A 20,035-nucleotide genomic window follows, 5' to 3' on the forward strand; every position below is an offset into this window, starting at 1 on the left:
GCAAGGCTCTTTTGGGGGTATAGGCAGGGAGGCGGTCTCTCAAGTACACCGGGCCCAAACTGTGTATGGCCTTAAAGGTGGTTACCAAAACCTTAAGCTTAATCTGGAATTCAATTGGGAGCCAGCCAAGTTGTTGGAGTATCGGACGGATGTGGGATCTCCATGATGCTTTGGTGAGGATCCTGGCCGCAGCATGCTGCACCAGTTATAGTTTCCGGATCAAGGATAAGGGTAGGCCTGTGTAGAGCGAGTTGCAGAAGTCTAGTGTAGAAATGACCGTTGCATGTATCACTGTGGCTAGGTGCTCTAGGGCGCTAGTAGCTTGGCTTGGCGGAAATGGTAAAATTCCAGCTGTGCTACCTTTGTGACCTGGGCTTCCATTGTAAGAGAAGCATCCAGGATCACACCCAGGTTCCTGGCGGAGTGCGTTGCTGAAAGCTGCACACTGTCCAGAGTGGGCAGACGCTCTTCCTCCCATGGTCCCTTCCTACCCAACCACAGGACCTCCATCTTTGCAGGGTTGAGCTTCAGACAACTCTGCTTGATCCATTTTGTCACTGCTTCCAGACATCTGGCTAAGGGTTCTGGAGGAGAGTCAGGGCGGTCATCCATCAGGAGGAAGAGCTGGGTGTCATCCGCATATTGGTGGCAACCCAGCCCAAACCTCCGCACCATTTGAGCCAGAGGGCGCATAAAGATGTTGAATAAGATAGGAGAGAGGACAGCTTCTTGAGGGACTCCACATGTGAGCTGGTGCCGGTTAGATACTCTCTCCTATTGCTATCCTCTGTCCACGACCCCAGAGGAAGGAAATCAGCCATTTAAGGGCTGTTCCCCGAATTCCGGTGTCGGCTAGGCAGTAAGCTAGGAGCTCATGATCTACTGTGTCAAAAGCTGCTGACAGGTCTAATAGTATGAGCAGCGCTGACCCGCCTTGGTCTAGGTGGCGTCGGAGATCATCCGTCAGGGCAACTAGTGCTGTCTTAGCCCCATGTCCAGGCTGGAAGCCTGACTGAAATGGGTCAAGGGCTGAAGTTTCTTCCAGGAATGTTGATACACTATCCAAAAATCACATAACTGGCTGTTGGGCGCAAAGTTGTGCATAATGCAATCATGTGATGTGTTTAACAAGTTGAGACAGAGAGCGCACAAACATATATGCAATTACAATGTTTACTTTCATCTTGAAGCTAACATACTTCCTCTTGATGAGTTAGTGGTTGTACTTGCTAATTAAATATTAAAGCTGAATGTCACATGTTTGGATACCTAATGGGAAATTTGGAGAACAAAGTTTTTTGCAAAAACTAATTAAAATGGTTATGAGGAATATCAGCTGGACACGCACAACCCTCTTTTCCTACATCCCCAGGGTTCAAGGCTAAATTGGTTGAGTGAATGGAAATTCACATCTGCAGAAGTATATTTCCATAACATCTACCAAGTTCTAAAAATCACCAAGACTGTGAACAGAGTGAGGAGATCAAGTGTGTGTGTGTGTGTGTGTGTGTGTGTGTGTGTGTGTGTGTGTATGCTATCACGCCACAACTGACTTATGGCATAACCAGGATGGGGCTTTCAAGACAAGTGAGAAGCAGACGTGGTATACCCTTGCTTTTCTAGTGTCTTTCCTGGTGGTTCCCTTTCTACCTAATGACCCTGTTTAGCTCCCTAAATGTGATGAAATTAGATTATATACCTTCCCTCTTGCTTAAATGCAGCATCCAGGTCTTTTTTGATGGGCCAACACCTTGAGCCTTGACTTTTAAGATTAATTGTTTCAGAAGATGGATATTGCCAAGCATTCTCAGATGTAAATTTTGATTTATTTCTCAGCTTTCACAGTCTGCAGATCATTACACTAACATCTATATCAACACCCACACATTACTGAAATGGATATCTATATCTATATAGATATAGATATAGATATAGATATAGATATTTAACTAAAATATGAATACACTAGCTGATGGAAAAACAGAGCTGATGGAAAAACTGGTTTTAACATTGAAAAGGTGAAATATTTGGGTATAATGTTGGCAAATATTAATTTTATGTCCTTTCAAAATAATTATGTTAAAATATGAAAAAGTTTTGTCAAAATTGGATAAGCCGAAACTGGCTCTATTGTGGACAAGTGCGTTGATCAAAATGAATGTCTTACCTAGAATTTTATTTCTTTTTGAGACCTGCACTGACTTAATATGTACCTTTTAAGCAATGGCAAATTGATATATCAATGTTTATTTGGCAACGGAGAAAGCCTTGTATTAAATATAAGATTTTGCAAGATGTTAAAGAAAGAGGAGGTTTGAGGAGGTAGCAGACTTGAAAACATTTTGCCACATGTTGTCTTGTATAGTTGAAATAATAGTTATTATTGCAAAATAAAAGATTATTAGAATTGGAAGGTCATGACTTAAGATTTGGTTGGCATGGGTATTCATGGTATAATAAAGCCAAAGTTAATGCTGATTTTAAAAATCATTATATTAGACATGCGATATCGAGATTTTGGAATAAATATAAACCCAGATTGTACTAAAAAACACCACTGTGGATTTCAACACAAGAAACTTTTTACAGACATGAAATGTCAATGAAAGATAAGTGGCTAACTTACTGAGATAGATTTATCTTAAGGGAAGTGTCAAATGAAATTAAAGGAAAACTAATGAGAAGGATTTAACTGTCAATGATTTTTTCTATAAACAATTACCAGAAAGATTTTAACTAGATAAGAAAATACATGTTTTTGAAGACCCTAAAACTATTTGAGATGGAATTATGTACAAATGACAAACGTGTTAGTGTTAAAGGTATAAACTTATATTAAAATATAATACAGAAGATGAACAGGTGAAGGAATGTATACTAAAATGGAGTATACAAATACAGCACTAAGAAAAATGTTGTTGAAGGGAATTAAATACACATTAATTTCTAACATTAAATAACATATTCAGCCAGTGCTACGCCATCTGCACTGGTTGCCAGTCTGTTTCCGGATTAAGTTTAAGGTTTTGGTTTTAACCTTCAAGGCTTTACGCAGCCTGGGTCCTGCCTATCTGTGGGACTACTTATCTGCTTATGCCCCCCGCAGGGCTCTTTACTCTGCAGATATGAATTTACTGGTGTTCCCGGCCCCCCGGGACATAAGCCTGGCCTCGACCACAGCCAGGGCTTTTTGGCCCTGGCCCCAACCTGGTGGAATGAGCTCCTGAAACAGCTGCGGGCCCTGTGGGATTTGTCAGCTTTCCGCAGGACCTGCAAGGTGGAGCTCTTCCGTCAGGCATATGGTTGAGGCCAGAGCGGTTTCCGGTGTTGTCAGCTGTGGATCTCTAGCTGAGCCATATGGAAGGGCGGTATAGAAATCAAATAAATAAATAAATAAATAAATAAATAAATAAATAAATAAATAAATAAATAAATAAATAAATAAATAAAACTAAGTCCCTCGCTCCCAGATAGAGAGTAATAGACTCTCGCTGAATGGGAGGAGAGAAGTGTGTTATATATTATCTGCCATCTTGATATTAACTATGTTTTAATGGGTTTTACAGGTTTTTATTGCATTCATGGATTTTTGTAAACCGCCGCAAGACATTTGAGAGTGGTGGTATATATAAATAAATAAACAAACAAACAAACAAATAGATAAATGATATATAGTGCTAGATAAGTAGAATTTACAAAAGGTATAAAATGTGCTAAAATTATAAAATTTATATAGGTATAAATATGCATCGATGTGTCATGCCCCCGCTGCTACCTCCCATCTTCGAGGAGTTGCCACAGCAATTCGAGCCTGTTCCACATCCATCATCTGGGCAGCCAGCATCAGATGCAGATTCCTTCACAGACACTGCAGAGCAGTGCCCAGCCAGAGTCAGACAACAGTCTGCAGGAGGCGTTGGCGGGGCATTTAAGGAAGAAGGAAAGATCACTTGCCATGGAACAGCATAGGAGTGCAAGGTTGCTGGCTCGATGCCAGTGCAGACCCAACACACCCAACACAGCTGATGCAGCTTCGGAGGAGAGTGAGTGATGGGCCAGCTGGAATCACTCAGCTCATTAGCTGAGCTGCTTTTAGGCAGGGCTGCAGCAGTGTGTTGGCGTGTGTGCCATTTATGCAGCAACCCTCCGGTCCGGTTTGGATTCCTTGATCTGCAAACTTCTGACTCCCACTGGCTCCCCTGACTCCTGGCAAACGGCTTCTGACTATGCATCCAGTAATTGGACTGGCTTTGTTGATGATATGCTTATTTGGACTCTGACCTTGGCTTTCCCTCAACCACTCTTTGCCTCGCCCTTCACTCTGCTTGCTTTGATTCCTGACAACTCGGACTGAACTTTGACTTTGCTCCATCTAGGCTCTGCAGCCCAGGCACCTTCTGCACAGCTGGCACTGGGATCGACCAGCTAGGGCAGCATATAATGCTGAAAATGGAATGGACAGGAACTTTTTACTATATGAGGCGGGCTTTTAGTAAAGCAAAGAAATTTTGGATACAAATACATGCATACATGCAAATGATCTTGAAGATTAACTTACAAAAGAGGCTAGAAGCATTTCTTCTAGGAATGATCAATTAAAAACTTGGAAAATAGCCACGGGACACTATTTTTATATATGATAACAACTGCAAGAATTTAATATGATCAGACTTGGAAAACTACAATCATACCTACAATAGGTGATTTGCTGTTGAAGTTAACAGAATTTGCAGAGATGGCTAAATCTACAAGAGTAATTAGAGAAAAGGCAACAACTTCCTTTATGACTAATTGGAAACCCCTTATAGATGTCTTGCAGGAAATGGAAAAAAATGATCTGATGACTTGGAGTTTCAGAAGCTAAAAGAAAATAATTTTTGAAATATTTTAATCATAATTTAAGATAGTAATCTTGCCCTAAATTGTTAAATTTGAAATATTGGGTAATTTTTTATGGCCTAGTCAACTGGAAATTCAAAAACATACTGTAATGAAGTTGGCATGTCCATTTTTTATTCTTTTTCTTCCCTGCCCAGTTTTCTTTGTTTTTTATATATTCTTTTTAGAATTTTTATCTAACTGTATTAAAAATTTTACTAAAACTTTATTTTAAAAAACACCCACACATTATTGTGATTTGGTACAATTCTTCTGCCCACCATGCTCACGTTTACCTCCCACTACGATGGATTTGCAAGTCAATGCCATTTATTCTCAACTCCAGCTTGGTGTAGTGGTTAAGAGTGGCAGTTTCTAATCTGACAAGCTAGGCATGAGCAACCACATGCAACCAACTGACCTGAGGCTCGTCACAGCCCTGTTAGAGCTGTTCTGATCGAACAGTAATATAAGGATTCTCTCAGCCTCACCTACCTCACAGGGTGTCTATTTTTGTATATCAAAAATTAATCAAAATATAGAAACAAAAGGGTTTGAACAGTTTTCACAATAGAGATAAGTACTAATACATATATCCATGCATACATATATCCATCTCCCTTTACCAGTGGGCTCCTAGAAAATCTGGCTGGATCTTAACTCGGGCAAAAGCACCTCAGTTTGCAATGAACATCATTTTCTGCATACACTTAAGGTTATTACTGGGAAGAATAAATAAGGCTCAGTGCATACTTAAATTAATAAATATTCCAGGATGTAAGAAAAGTTTAACTGCTTACCATCTCTGAAGGACGGTACAGGTTCTTCTCCCCAGGATGAAGGGAATGGGGAGAAAGGTGATCGTGAAATACTGCATTCCGATATGGGAGTTGTGCTTTTGCAAGACCCAAACCCAAGCATTTCTCTCTCTTGGTTTGGGGATGAAGGATCTGCTCCCAGTGCAGTCTGAAGCATAGGATGTTCTGATGAATTTGCTAGCAACTCTTTCAAGATGTTTATTGGTGAGATGGTGAGCTCCCAGTTGGTGATCCCAAAATCCCTCAGATGAGCTCTGGCATGGCTGGACAGCCCTGCACGTGTGTCAAAACCAGCTCCACAAAATTCACATCTCATCAAACTGAAAGTACTCGGATCAAAGTTTGCAACTGTGGAAAAAGAAAGACATCAGTTTTACTGATCAGTATCTGTTTACAACAAGAAAAATTTAAGACAACTCCCCTTAGAACACATTATTTAAAAACAAGAGTACCACCACCACCACAATTAGACATTGTAAGCATGTCATAACATATCTCCTGTGGAGAGAGAAGATATAATAGAACATACATACCCATCTTCGAGGAAATAAAAAATATTAGAAAAATTGGGAAAATTATAAATTGAATACATACTACCTTTTTTCTTCTTCTTTTGGAAGGAAAATTTTTGCTCAATAGCTTTTACTTCTTCTGCAGAGATGAAGTGACGGACATTGTAGCTCACACCCACCCTGTTCAGGTGGCCCCGCACGTGATTGGCTAGGCCAATCCCATTGTGGAACCTGTCAGGACAGTATGGGCATTTCCTCTCCTCATTCTTCAGCACTGATGAATCTGCATCCAGAAGATCATCCAGTTCTAGAGAGCCTTCAAGAGGGGAGTCTAAGAAGAAGACACCTAAGGGAAGAGACTCATCCATTCCAAACTCTTGGGAAGGAGGTAATGCCTTTTTCTTTAAAATCTTCATTGTAGGTTGCTTCATCTTTCTGGGATAAAGGTTAAGCTGCTCAAGAAGAACAACAGGAACCATTAACCGCAACTGATGCTGCTGCCCTGCTGATGCTATGGAATAGTCTGTTGCTTTCAAAATACCCCTAAAAGTCCTTTTGAGTTCCAAGGCAGATTGAGGAATAGCAACAGGCCTGAAGTATCTGTTTTCTGCTAATTCTATTTCTGTAGCTTTAGGGAATTCTTCTTCCATGCTGCTATAATGTACGGGTAACCATTTGTGTTGGAGTTCTTCCAAACCACCTGTATGGCTTTTCACCTTGCCTCGCTCAGTCTCAGTGGACCATGCTGTGCTTTTCTTCCTCATTTGTTTCCGGGCATACGGAGGTTTTGCTGAGGTAAGAGTGGACATTCCCAAGATCTTGTGCGAAGAACTATAGGGAGCTCGTTTCCTAGCCCGAAATCCAGGCATTGGGATGTCTTTTTTATTAGTGCCATTGCTTTTATCAAGTTTCTGGTGGCCCACTATAAAGCCATGGAGTGATTCATAGTGGGTCATGGTTTCAGAGTGGGGTTGGGGAAAGAGCCTTTCTGGTTTGCCCACATAATCAGTTTCTGAAATCTGACCTGACCTGGCAGGGCTGTAGGCATCCCTACTAGTTCCAGGTTGATTCATATCTGCATCAGAAATCTCCGTGTTCCAAGTCACATGGGAATGAGCATATTTCATATGTTCTTTTAAAACATTTTCATTTGGGGCAGGGAAGCTGCAAAGCATGCAGGTACTAAGACCTTTGCTGCTACTGTGTGCATGTACTGTTAGAGGTACTTGCTCATTTGGCCTGAAGGGTCTATATATGTTGTGCACAGAGCTGTCCCGTGGATCACCACCACCACCAGAACTTGCAAACAAGTTTACCTTCTTCAAACCTTGATCTTTCCTTTCCCTGACATGCATCTTTGCATGCTGGACAAAAACTTTAGAGAAGTTGGTTCCAAACACACATTTTGGGCACTGTAGCCTGGCATCACGACCTTCATCTGGGAATTCATTAAGCTTCTGAATTTCCTCAATTATTTTCTCCCTCGACTCCTGATGGAGTCTCCTGTGCTGCTCTAGAGAAGCAGTGTCCCCAAAAGCCCATCCACACTCATTACAGGTGAACTGACACTGACCTCCAATGCCCTCTCTCCCTTGATCCATTCCTAATCCCCTGTTGTGCTGAATCATGTGATCCGTCAAATGCTCCTTCTTTTTAAAATAAATGCTGCACTCAATGCAAGTGTATACAGTAGAATCATCTTCCTGGACTTGGTCATCTTTTCCATGTTCATCCAGCAAAGCATTGCACATGTAGGACTTTGTCTCATCATAGGTGCTATAGGAAGGAGGTTCCACGGTCCTCAGAGGAACATGGTCCATAGAGTCTCTCACATTAACAGTCCAAGCATGTTTGCGGACAGCAAGGTCCATGGGTGTTTGAAGCCCTGATTTCTGTAATGTCCATTCAGCAGCATTAAGAGAAGTTACTTCACCTAAATCAGAGTCTACTGCCTGCCCCTTCATGGGGGAAAGTGCACGTTCAGCAGTCTTTGTTTTGCTCAAGTGAGGATTTAACATTTTTCTAAATACTGGCAAAGCCAACAAAGAAGCTTCTCGTGCAGACTGTCCCCTAACAGAAAAGTCTGAAGCTACATCTACTGGCTTATTTATGTTTCTATAGAGAGGCCTAAACCTCTCATTGTGCTCAGGAAGCCTGTCAAACCTTTGAAAGCCTTTCTTTTCCAATTCTTGCCTTTTGTTTAAGTGTTCTTTGCTGAAGGCTTCCAACTGCTTTGGTTGATTGCTGTGGTATCTTTCTTCCCCAGTAACAGTCTGTGATCCAGCATGTGGCGGAGAAGCTTCCACAGCTGCCTTGCTAGGGTCTAAGTGCTCAAGATCCCCTTCCAGCTTATCAGTATTCATTTGCACAGTTTTTGAAATGTTAGATTCTACTGCTGAATCAGGTTCCTTTGGATAAGAAGAATTTTTCCATCGGGCTTCCTTAGAGCTTGTGGAATCTTTCAAACCAGGGAGTCTTTCTAAAGTGCTTTCTTCTTTGGAGACGCTACCCATTGTCTCCCGAGTAGAGCAGTCCCACAAGACAGTCATGTTTCTTTGATCTGCCGACTTTCCAGAGTCTGCTTTGAAACACCCTTTCTGATATTTTAAACGATCTTCTGTCTTGATACTGAAAAGAACAACCAACACACATTAGCTAAAGGATATACATGGATTTTCTGCTGTAAAAGAAAAAAAATATTTATAATCATGGTCTATGAAGATACCCTATGGCTCACAGATGAGATCATGCATCACATTCAACACTCATTTTGTTGCCTTTTTTATTTTGGGATGTTAGCTGTCACTCTCAGAGAACTGGCTCGCAGCTGTTTACATATAGTAAAAAGTACAACATTCTAAAATAACAAGACCCCAGTTTAAAACCCCCAGCCCATAATAATAATAAAAAGGCAGTGACAATTTACTTAAACAATTTTCTCCCTTGGCAGGTCTCAAAGACCCTGTGCTATGATTAAATAAAGGAGGATTAAATAAGATGGGACATCCTTTAAAAATGAAAGGGGAAGAGACTTATGGGAAATGTATATGACTGCCATTTCAAACAGACCATACTTGTTCATGCCATTCTGTGTACTACCATCAATACAATTGTCAGCTTTCCTAGATAGTCCACTATGCCTAGAGCAACTTTCTAGCTAAGCAAAGTTTTGTCAAGCTGTACTTCCATTGTCCTTTCATAGATTTCAAAACCAACTCATTTCTGCTTTTCTCTACTAGTCCAATAGTCATCTTCCTTTTTACATATGTAGAACTGGCTGTGCACTCTCCCCCCTAGTCTTTGATTACAGTCTCATTCACTAAAGAGTTTCCTGGATAGATAGTCAAATTGGGTCAATACTGATTCCATCTAATTCCTTCTTCTCTTTTATGACATAATGTGTATGAAGCTTTCTCAATACTCAACAGACACTATTTACTTGCTAAATGCTATACTGCTTTTAAAGTCTTTATTGTTACATGTTAGTACAACGCAAAATGCATACCAAATCAAGTTGGTGCTGAAAGTAATGTGCCACTAAAATGCTTAATAATAATAATAATAATAATAATAATAATAGTAATAGTAATAGTAATAATAGTAGTAGTAATAATAGTAGTAGTAATAATAATATAACAACTGTATGCTACCAAGATTCAGACAACTCATGGCAGTTTCAGGACTAAGGGGTTATCAAGGAAAGAGATGAATAGACATGATTTGCTGTTTCCTTCTGCTTAGCAACCTCAGTGTTCACTGTTGGTTTTCCAGCCAAGTACTTAACCATGGCCAGCCATACTTAGCTTCCAAGCTCTGATGACACCGGTCTATCAGGATACACAAAATACTTTAGAGCTAGCCCTAACAGCCAACATGGGCTATGATGTCATTCTACTGAGATTACCAGAAAGAATTACTCACTGGAAGAAATTAGCAAGCAGTAAGTTTTCTTTTACCTCACTTTGTCTTAATACTGACTTTTTGTTCTCTAAAAGGTGCATGTCTGCTGAATTTTATGTGCCACTGTGGTTACTCAACCACTGTTTGCTTTCCAGGATGAGAGAGGAAAAGATCTGCCTAAAGCGAACAATAAACTTTTTTTTTTGAAACAAAAATATATTGTACCTGCTTATTGGCCTATACAAGCGCACACAGATGAATACATGCAGAACAGAGGTCTACAGATCATCTGCCCAGCCCATATAATGACATAGATAGCAGAAATGTAACAACAAATCGTTGAACCACCATATTGCTTACAGACTAAATTTATATTCCTTCCCTGAATATTTTTACACAGGAGTAATGGATGGATCAGATGGATGCATGTTGTCAATTGATCCAATGACCTGAAGAATTAATATTATGATCCACTTCAAAGGCAGTCAACTGAAGTATTCCAGGAAGGATTACGTGAATAAGGGTGAACATGCTAGCCTGAACATTATTATACTAAGCACAATGTTCCAGTACAAATGAAACACCTTGGGAACTGGCCTGGAGAGATTAAATATCAGCAACAGCAACAACAAAAAAGACCTTGTAATTTTTTTTCTCTAGAAATGTCAACTTTACCGGGCCTCCTTCCTGTAAGTAGTGATGTCATCAACACCACAAGGGGAGGGACTGGGTTCATCTAAAAAGAGAGAGAGAGAAAGAGAGAAGTAACAAACATACTTCACTATGTTTCCAGTGTAATTTAAATCATGTGATTTTATTGCTATAAAACCTTCCAAGCAGATAAACCAACCCAGTTTGTGTGCCTCTGGGGGAGTGGTTTTGGATTATCATGGGATTTCTAAACACACGCTCTTTAATCCTGAACAGCAACAATTTGATGTATAATCATTCCTGCAGTTAAGCCATTATAATAAAAAAGTGAAATACTCTTGAAATGCAACAAAAATCCCAAAACTTTACTTTTGAGGGGACTACCAGAGTTAGGATCCTTAGTTTAATATACTGTTCAATCGATTTTTATCAAACTTGAATGGGGGTTGAGGATAGCAAATATTTATGACATTAACATTTTGATTTTAACTCAAATCTTTAAACCGTCCCGTGGCATGGGGCGCCGCAGACTAAATAATTGAGTAAGGGCTATTGGGGAGGAGTTAGGGCAGGACCTGTCCGGGATAAAAACTCCAGGGCCAAGTGTCCAATTGGGAGGTGCGCTTTGCGCGCCTCCCTGTTGGACACTTGGCCCGTCTCCCAGACGCCACACCACAGACTCCAGTCCTCCCGAGCCGCCATCCTACATGGATGGCTGCCAGGGAGGAGGCTCGCCCCAAGCCGCTGGCCTTGGGGAAAATCATTTCCCCTCCACCCAGCGACTGCCCTTTCCCGCCTTCTACGCCTCCCCGACCGCGCAGTGCCACGCCAAGGGGGAGCCCCAGCCATGGCGGCCGCTGGAGAGCACCAAAGGTTAGCCAGCGGCAGAGTGGCAGGGCAGCCCCCAAGGAAGCACCTGGGAAGGAGGACGAGGAGGAGCCGTGGCCAGGTACGATCTACGGACCGGTCCTGGTCCCCGGATGGGGGGTTGGGGACCACTGCTCTAACTAACGCTTTGAGTGATTGTCATTTTCAAAACCTACATGAAACACAGACTTGATGCATTACAATAGTGATCTCCAACCTGTGGGCCGCGGACCACATGTGGTCCTTCGACTAATTGGAGGTGGGCCCCGAAGGATACCTTCTCCCCCCCCCAGCCCTTTACTTCATCCCCCCCCCCAGCCCTTTACAACACACTTCATTGTTGTGGCGTGTCTGTATATTATTTTGAAGGGATGTTTAAACATTACCATAGCGATCAGAGAGCGTTAGGGCAGTGGTTGAGAGTAGAGAAGTAAACTACCCCCCCCCCACACCGGGCCTCAGTAAAAGGCATTGAGTGGTCCCTGATGAGTGGTCCCCGGCGTTGAGTGGTCCCCGGTGATAAAAAGGTTGGGGACCACTGCATTACAGGGTTTTTTTTTCCCTTTTGGCACAAATGGCAGCCACCCATAATTGGTCAATGTTCCCATTAAACTCTTTATTTTATTCATTAGCAGCTCAAAGACCAAATTCTGTGCCAAAGCATTTTGTCATCTGGCTGCCTTGTGAGATCTAGAAACAAATTCTATGCAATACCCTGTATTAAGATGTAAAAAAACAGCATGAAAACTTTTGGGAACTCTAGAACCCTTCATCAGACCAGGTTTTTTTTAGTGAGGGAGGAGACTATTTCAGGCCATGATCTGGAGACCCTTAGTCTATCCCTGTTTGGAGAGTAGAGATGTCAGTCCACAGAGGGGACCAGGGGATCCCTCAGTTTTACAGCTAATCTCCAAGCAACAGGAATCCATTCCCCTGGAGAAAATGGCTGCTTGAGAGGGTGGTCCCTCCCTGTCCCAAATCCTATCTACTCCCAGTTCTACCCCCCAAAGTCTCCAAGTATTTCCCAACCCACAGCTGGCAACCCTATTGGAGAGTTAGGGCTGTTTCCATACCAGGTATTTGCCCCAAGTTTAATGCTAATTGGAGGAGGGCTTTTCTTGCTTCCCTACAGCACTGTAGACCTTGAGCTTGTTTGGAGGTTCTAGTTGGAGAGCATAGTTATCATATACCCTTGACTGAAGAATGGTACACTCCTATCTGGGATATGTGTCCTCTTCCACCAAGTGCATAGCTTCAGGAGGGATGCACATAGAGTTCTGAGGGAAGTAGTGGAAATGTGCCCAGGCAACCAGATCAACTGAATCAAGACTTGTGATCAATGGAGTGGGAGAAGTTGCAGCCAGATCACCATTACATCCTCCGCACAGCATTGTGGTGCATTTGTATTCCTGCCAGGGTTTCCCTGATTTTCTCTGACCAAATTTGCTGCCAAGTTTTGGAAAAGACTGCAGCAAAGCTTACCTAGTGGCTGCCATGCTGACAGTAGGAATGTTCAGACATGCTTCTTGCCTTGGCCATTTCTACCCATGTCTCCACCTCCAGTTGGAAACTGCTTTTTAAATTTTGTTTTAATCAGCAATAGAATATCATTAGTTTGTAGCCACTTCAAGAGTTATAAATGGTTATAACTCCAGAACAAAAGGGTACAGACAATTTTTGTGGTTTTTAAATATAAAATGATACACAGATTGGTATAATGATATACAACTGCATGGAGGCACTGGCTAGAGAGGCTAGCACAAGCATCCTGGCCTTATGTCCACTTTCTTCTCTCCAAAATTTTTCATCAGCTTGGATGTTAAGAGAGTTCTGTGGCACCTGAAAGCTTTTACAATGTTTTATGTCATTTTGGTTAATCAATATAAACAATATGGAGGTATTAATCAACATAAACAATATGGAGGTCTGCAATTTTCTGTGGGCCACCAATACTCCAAGAAATACAGCAAACCATGCTCCTTAAAAAGGGATATTATTTTGCCAGAACCTAAGGAGAGGCATTTCTCATGAAAAAGAAAAGCACATCATGAGAAATGCGGGATTAGAGGAGTCACAAATTGGGATCAAGATTGCAGGGAGAAATATCAACAACCTCAGATATGCAGATGATACCACTCTAATGGCAGAAAGTGAAGAGGAACTAAAGAGCCTGTTGATGCGGGTGAAGGAGGAGAGTGCCAAAGTTGGCTTGAAACTCAACATCAAGAAAACAAAGATCATGGCATCCGGCCCTCTCAATTCCTGGCAAATAGAAGGGGAAGAAATGGAGATAGTGACAGATTTTATTTTCCTGGGCTCCAAGATCACTGCAGATGGGGACTGCAGCAAAGAAATTAAAAGACGCTTGCTCCTGGGGAGGAAAGCTATGGCAAATCTAGACAGCATCCTAAAAAGCAGAGACATCACCCTGCCAACAAAAGTGCGTTTAGTCAAGGCTATGGTCTTCCCAGTTGCAATGTATGGCTGCGAAAGTTGGACCATAAGGAAGGCCGAGCGTCAAAGAATTGAGGCTTTTGAACTCTGGTGCTGGAGAAGACTCTTGCGAGTCCCTTGGACTGCAAGGCGAACAAACCAGTCAGTCCTAGAGGAGATCAGCCCTGACTGCTCCTTAGAAGGCCAGATCCTGAAGATGAAACTGAAATATTTTGGCCACCTCATGAGAAGGAAGGACTCCCTGGAGAAGAGCCTAATGCTGGGAGAGATCGAGGGCAAAAGAAGAAGGGGACGACAGAGAATGAGGTGGATGGATGGAGTCACTGAAGCAGTAGGTGCAAACTTAAATGGACTCCGGGGAATGGTAGAGGACAGGAAGGCCTGGAGGATCATTGTCCATGGGGTCGCGATGGGTCGGACACGACTTCGCACATAACAACAATAACAACAAGGAGAGGCATTATCTTAATAGTCTACCAAGTGTATTAAAGCCACTTTGAAAATGGAAAAGAATAATGTAAATTGATTTGGGTCCCCATCCAGAGTCCTACATGATGTATTTCAATGCTTAAAGAACTGCTGAATCAACATACAACCATGCCCTGATCAGAGTAAACAAACACACAACAATCACATACAGATATTCATAAAAAGCCAATCCTGGCACCCCAATGCTGGTCATATCAATATTCTGAATGTAATCAGTTGTTCCTGATCAGAATTGAACAATGTCTTGGCATTATTCAAATGAAACTGCAAATAATACAAAGTCTGTATTAACTACCCCATGAGTTGCATGGATAACCAAAGAGGAGATAGCATAGAATAAGAGAGTATAAGTAAACTAATTCAGCAGAGGGTTTGCTGAGCATCATCTGTAATTCTGACAAAGCAGGCAAAAAGGTGTGGCGGCAACTTGCTTGACATACTTTGTTACAGATGAAAGCTCTTATAAAATACAGCTATAAAAGGAGCTACAGTGAAGGAGGGGACAAAATATCAGGGTTGACATAGGCTACCTGGTGATACTGGACAGTACAGAAGAGATTCCATGCAGTGCAGTGACTAAAGTGACCCCTAGGTTCAAATCCTCACTATGCCATGAAGGTTGATGGGTAATACTGAGCCTGTCATTCTATATCTGTCTAACCTGTCTCACAGGGTTGTTGTAAGGTTAAAAGTGAGGAGCATAAAGATGTACAGCAACTATAAATCTTTGAAGGATGAGTGGGATAAAAAGGACTGAATAAGTACAATCAGGGCTTTTAAGGATCTTTAACTTTGAAGAGTACGAATGTGCACAGTTTGTAGCTGTCTTCTGTATGTGCCTATGCCCGAATGCGGGAATGTGAATGCTCTATATCCCTGATATTGCCAGGGTCAGCCACTGAAGGTGAAGTGTAGGAGATTCAGGACAGACAAAAGTAAGTATTCCACACAGTGTACAGTTAATTGTCAAACCATAAATAAATAAATAAACAAACAAACAAATAAATAAATAAAACAGTTTTTATAACCCACTCTTCCCATGAGGCTCAGCCTCAGTCAGTAAATATTAAGTAAAATAACACAAAAAAAGTTGAAACAGTTAATTTGTGAAACACGCTGCCACAGGATACTGTCTTGGCTGCTAACTTGGAAGCTTTTAAAAGGGGAGTGGCTGGATTATTATTGGCTACTAATCATGACAGATTCTTACTCCCTCCAGTACCAGAGATAATATGCCTTTTTTAATCAGTTGCTGGGGAGCACAAGGCAGGATAATGCTGTTGCTGTGTTAATGCTTGTTGGCCTCTTAGAGATACTGGCTGGCCACCTTGAACAGAATGCTGGACTTCACAGGCCTTTAGTCTGATGTAGCATGGCTCTTCTTAGGTTCTTAGGTTTCGGTAGACTAGTCTAGACTGGATTGTTTCATGCACTCAAGATTCCCCCCACACTAGCCTGTCCTTTCCCAAAAGTCAGACTAAATGGTACAAGGGCTGCTCATAATCAAAGACAGGCCTAACAACTGGGGACTCTATTCTCTCCCAGAATAGAATTAAACCACCCTGCCATGCTACCAGGCAGAGTTACCCTTCCAACTCTCTGCTCTTTTACTGAAGCAGATATAAAACAATCACTGTACTCTCTCTGAGGCAGACCCAAACTAATTCCTACTGTGCTTCCCTCCAACATTACCTCCCCTCTCTGAAAGGTGATTGGATGATGCAGCGGCACTCCAATAGGCTCAGCTGAGTGACTGATTTCCCCTCTGGGGTAAGACATCCTCTTGTCTATCACAACATCCCAGATGCAAGTTTCCCTTTTCCAAAAAGTCTGTGCCTTAGTGTGACAGTGAATAGCGATTCTCTATTTGTGTCAAACAGAATGAAAAAAAAATCCTTATTATGGAACAATTTGGTATCAAGACATTGAAATATTCAAAATTTCTGTTGCAAGGATGATGAAAATCCAGGTCAATGAGTTAATGATTCTGGCGTTTTAAAGAACAACACATCTCAAGTATTGTTTGCCATTTTAAAAAGTGTTTTGCAAGGTAGCAACAACAAAAAATGAAATGAATCTCATGGTGACAGAGAAGCAGATATTGAGGATACCAGTCTCAAGTGCAAGGAGGGAAGAAATGAATTATAACCTTTATGAAGAATAGACCAGAACAGTAAATCTTAGGGCATTTAAATTACAGAGCTACTGAGGGAAGACATGTGTAATCAAGGAGTAAAGAAGCAAAAATACAGATATGGAGAAAAAGACAATGGCAGAGGTGGATCTTAGGAATTCTTTTGTTCACAAGAGCTTCAGTGTGCTCTATTTTTAGAAACCATCTCCTTTAGAGGAAAAACAGAGCAATTTATCTTCCTTCTGATGAGCATGAAACTATACTCTGTGCAGCAAGACCTCATTTCTTAAAAAATAGAAAAAATGAGGGAATTTAATATCTCGATGTTAGCAAGCCAAATTTTACTCGCCACAGTAATCCAACTTAAAGAGAGGGAGAAGCAGATTTTTTGAAAAGACAGTGACTCCAGGTTCTCCTTTCACCCAAAGCTGTGGATTCAAAATACTACTATAATTGGCAGCACAACTTCACAATTTAAATAGAATTTGAGGCCTTGTCCAAAGAAGCAAAGGTTAAAACAATCTGTCTCAAGAATAATGCCAAAGCACAATGTATACATCAGCTACAGTGTAAATTTCATTAAGAATCATTAAGAGACTAAGCAAGTCATCTTCTACAGCAGTGGTCCCCAACCTGCGGGCCGCGGCCTGGTGCTGGGCCGTGGCTCCCTCTCCCCGCCCCCCCCGCAGTAAAAAACTTCCCCGGCCGCAAGCTTGCGGCCCGGGAAGCTTCTTACTGCGGCAGGGCGGGGAGAGGGAATCGGGGCCGGGCCGCACCCGTGCGGGCGCGGCCGATGTGCGGGCGCGGCTCGCGGGCGCAGCCCGATGCGTGGGCGTGGCCCGCGCGGGCCGCGGGCCGCGCCCCAATGCCCTGCCGGTCCCCAACCTCAGAAAGGTTGGGGACCACTGTTCTACAGCACTCCTACATGATGTGTTCCAGTGCTTTAAAAACTGCTGACTTAACATACAACCAAGCCCTTATCAAGCTCACAGTCTCAAGCTGCTCATGATAATGATCCGATATACAGCTATGAGTATTAAGGGAAAAAAACTATTATAACCAAAAGACTTTCAGTAACCAAAAGACTTTCAGGAACAACAAGGTATCTCAATGCTGAGTATGCCACCTTCTTCTAACCAAGAAGAAACTTTACTAGACATCCATCTCATACTATATCAGCACCAAACTAAAGTGACGGTGACCTCATGGACACCACTGGGCCGCTAGAATTTTTAAGTGCAGCAGGCTGAGGTACTCTTGATCTCCTCTCCTGTGCCTTATGAAATGCCAAAATGGCCACCCTCCATGGCTATCGCACTTGATAAGGTGTGTAGCTGAAAAACAAGAGCATCACTCTGTGGGCCTGATCAGCACTGGGCCTTCACAACATTTTAAAAACACATCCTTGTGTCAGCCTGGGGAAGGTGGCATTAGGAGAGCAAAGGGAGCTCAGCAAGGTTTTGATGCCATAGTCCACCATCTAAAGCTGCCATTTTCTCCAGGGGAACTAGAAAATTTGCCTAGGAGCATGTACTGCATGTTGTGAGAGGTGGGAAAAAGTGGAGCAGTAGGGATTGGGACTGATATCTGAGAGACTGAGGATTCTCAGTTGTATGAAGCACTTGGCATGTGGCTTTTAGGAAATATGGCTGTTTTTACCTCACAGCTAAGCTAAACATTACCCTGTGTTGCCTTATAAGCATTAACACTTTTTAGGAAGAGAGGTACACCTGAATTTTTTTTTCTTGCATCTATTCAAATATCTTTGAATTTGAAGTCTTAGCAGAACAGAAACCTAATTTCTTTGCAGAGAGTGAGAAGAGTTCACAGCAACGTGAAATGCTCCATTTCTCTCCTTTCAGAAGTTACAGCTTAGTCTATACAGCTACATATGATCTATAAATAAAAGATGCAATTTGGTCCCACTTTTTAAAAGTGAGGGTAGCTTTTGATTGGATTGACTACTATGAGTGAGAGATGTACCATATTTTAACCTCTTATGAATCACTGCTAGTCCCATAAATGTTTTCCCAAGTTGGCTTTTTCTATAATAGGTTCATATAATCAATTATCACGGATAATTTTCACATGGGATAACAAGTGTTTGAGAATTAAAGGCATTACAAAAACAAGTTATATCAGGTGTTAATAAGAGGGAACAACTAACATAAGCATGGATAATTAATTGCAATATACTTCTCTTTATTATTCACATGTAACACATACTATGATTTCATAAGGTCCTAAGTACAATCTGTCTGATGAGATAAATTGGAACGCAACTATCAATAGAGGGAACGCAACTATCAATAGAGGGTAGAGGGAACAATGGTCTAACTCAGTCTGCTATAGTAAAGAGTCTTTTTCAACATTAGTATTGTATCTGTTGTGGCATGTGCAAGCCATGATAATCCTCTATAGACAATAACCTTAGAGGTGAACACACCCACAGAATAAGAATCTGTCTCCACTGTGGAGCCATTCCTATAGCAGCATAAAGAATATCGTTAGAATGCTTCTCCAAAATCTCATATACATAAGGGATTTAATGGGGGGAGTATTTTTGAACACCCAATATTGCCAACCTCCAGGTGGTAATTGGAGATCTCCTGTTTTTACAACTGATCTCTAAGCAATTGAGATCAAGCCATCTGGAGAAAATGGCTAATTTGGAAAGTCGACTCTATGTCATTATATCCCATTAAAGACTCTCCTCTCCCCAAACTCTGCCTCCCTCTGGTATTTTAACTGACAATAAGAGGAAAACCTAAAAAAAATGCCAGACATTTAAATGTTGCCATTTTGTCAGAGTTTTCCCCAAATTGCCTCAGTCACCTGGCAACCTTACCAAGTCCAAGACTGAAACACACTTTTTGGGTCTAGAGGAGGCAGCACTGAGGCAGACCGTGCTTCACACAGAGTGTTCCTGCCAGGGCAAGCAGCATGCTTTGCACCTGTTCGCTGGGGGAAGGGGGTCTTGTGCCACTGCTGCTGCTTCATGATGCAGTAGGATACTTCTGTTTGCTTTGGGAGGATGGGAAGAAGTTTGGTTTGGTTTTATTTTTAAAATATATCAGGCAACCCTAGATAGAAGATACCATTTATGCCAAATCAGCATATTTCAAAGAGCCAAAAAGCACCTACTTCTAGAAGAAAGCACTGCACTGCAGAGGATTACCTCCGCAATGGATTAAGAGAAGATCAACAGTCATGTCAGTGACACACTATAGCACACTATAGCACAGTTGGACTATGAATGAAGAAGAAGAGTTGGTTCTTATATGCCGCTTTTCTCTACCTGAAGGAGTCTCAAAGCGGCTTACGTTCACCTT

General features: G+C 41.8%; 1 protein-coding gene across 19 annotated transcripts in view; it reads right to left on the minus strand.

The window, feature by feature from the left end:
* Positions 1 to 20,035, minus strand: part of WIZ (WIZ zinc finger) — a 91,819-nt gene that overhangs the window by 21,069 nt on the left and 50,715 nt on the right. For 16 of the 19 annotated variants that reach the window (XM_077327420.1, XM_077327417.1, XM_077327425.1 and 13 more), the window contains 3 exons: positions 10,784 to 10,844; positions 6,291 to 8,836; positions 5,679 to 6,044 (listed from right to left, as the gene is read on the minus strand). In XM_077327420.1, coding sequence (XP_077183535.1) covers positions 5,679 to 6,044; positions 6,291 to 8,757 — 2,833 coding nt within the window. In that variant the 5' untranslated portion in view covers positions 8,758 to 8,836; positions 10,784 to 10,844. The other 3 variants (XM_077327414.1, XM_077327431.1, XM_077327424.1) reach the window with 3 other exon arrangements.

The sequence above is a fragment of the Paroedura picta genome, chromosome 3 (genome assembly GCF_049243985.1).
Source record: "Paroedura picta isolate Pp20150507F chromosome 3, Ppicta_v3.0, whole genome shotgun sequence".
Classification (NCBI taxonomy): domain Eukaryota; kingdom Metazoa; phylum Chordata; class Lepidosauria; order Squamata; family Gekkonidae; genus Paroedura; species Paroedura picta.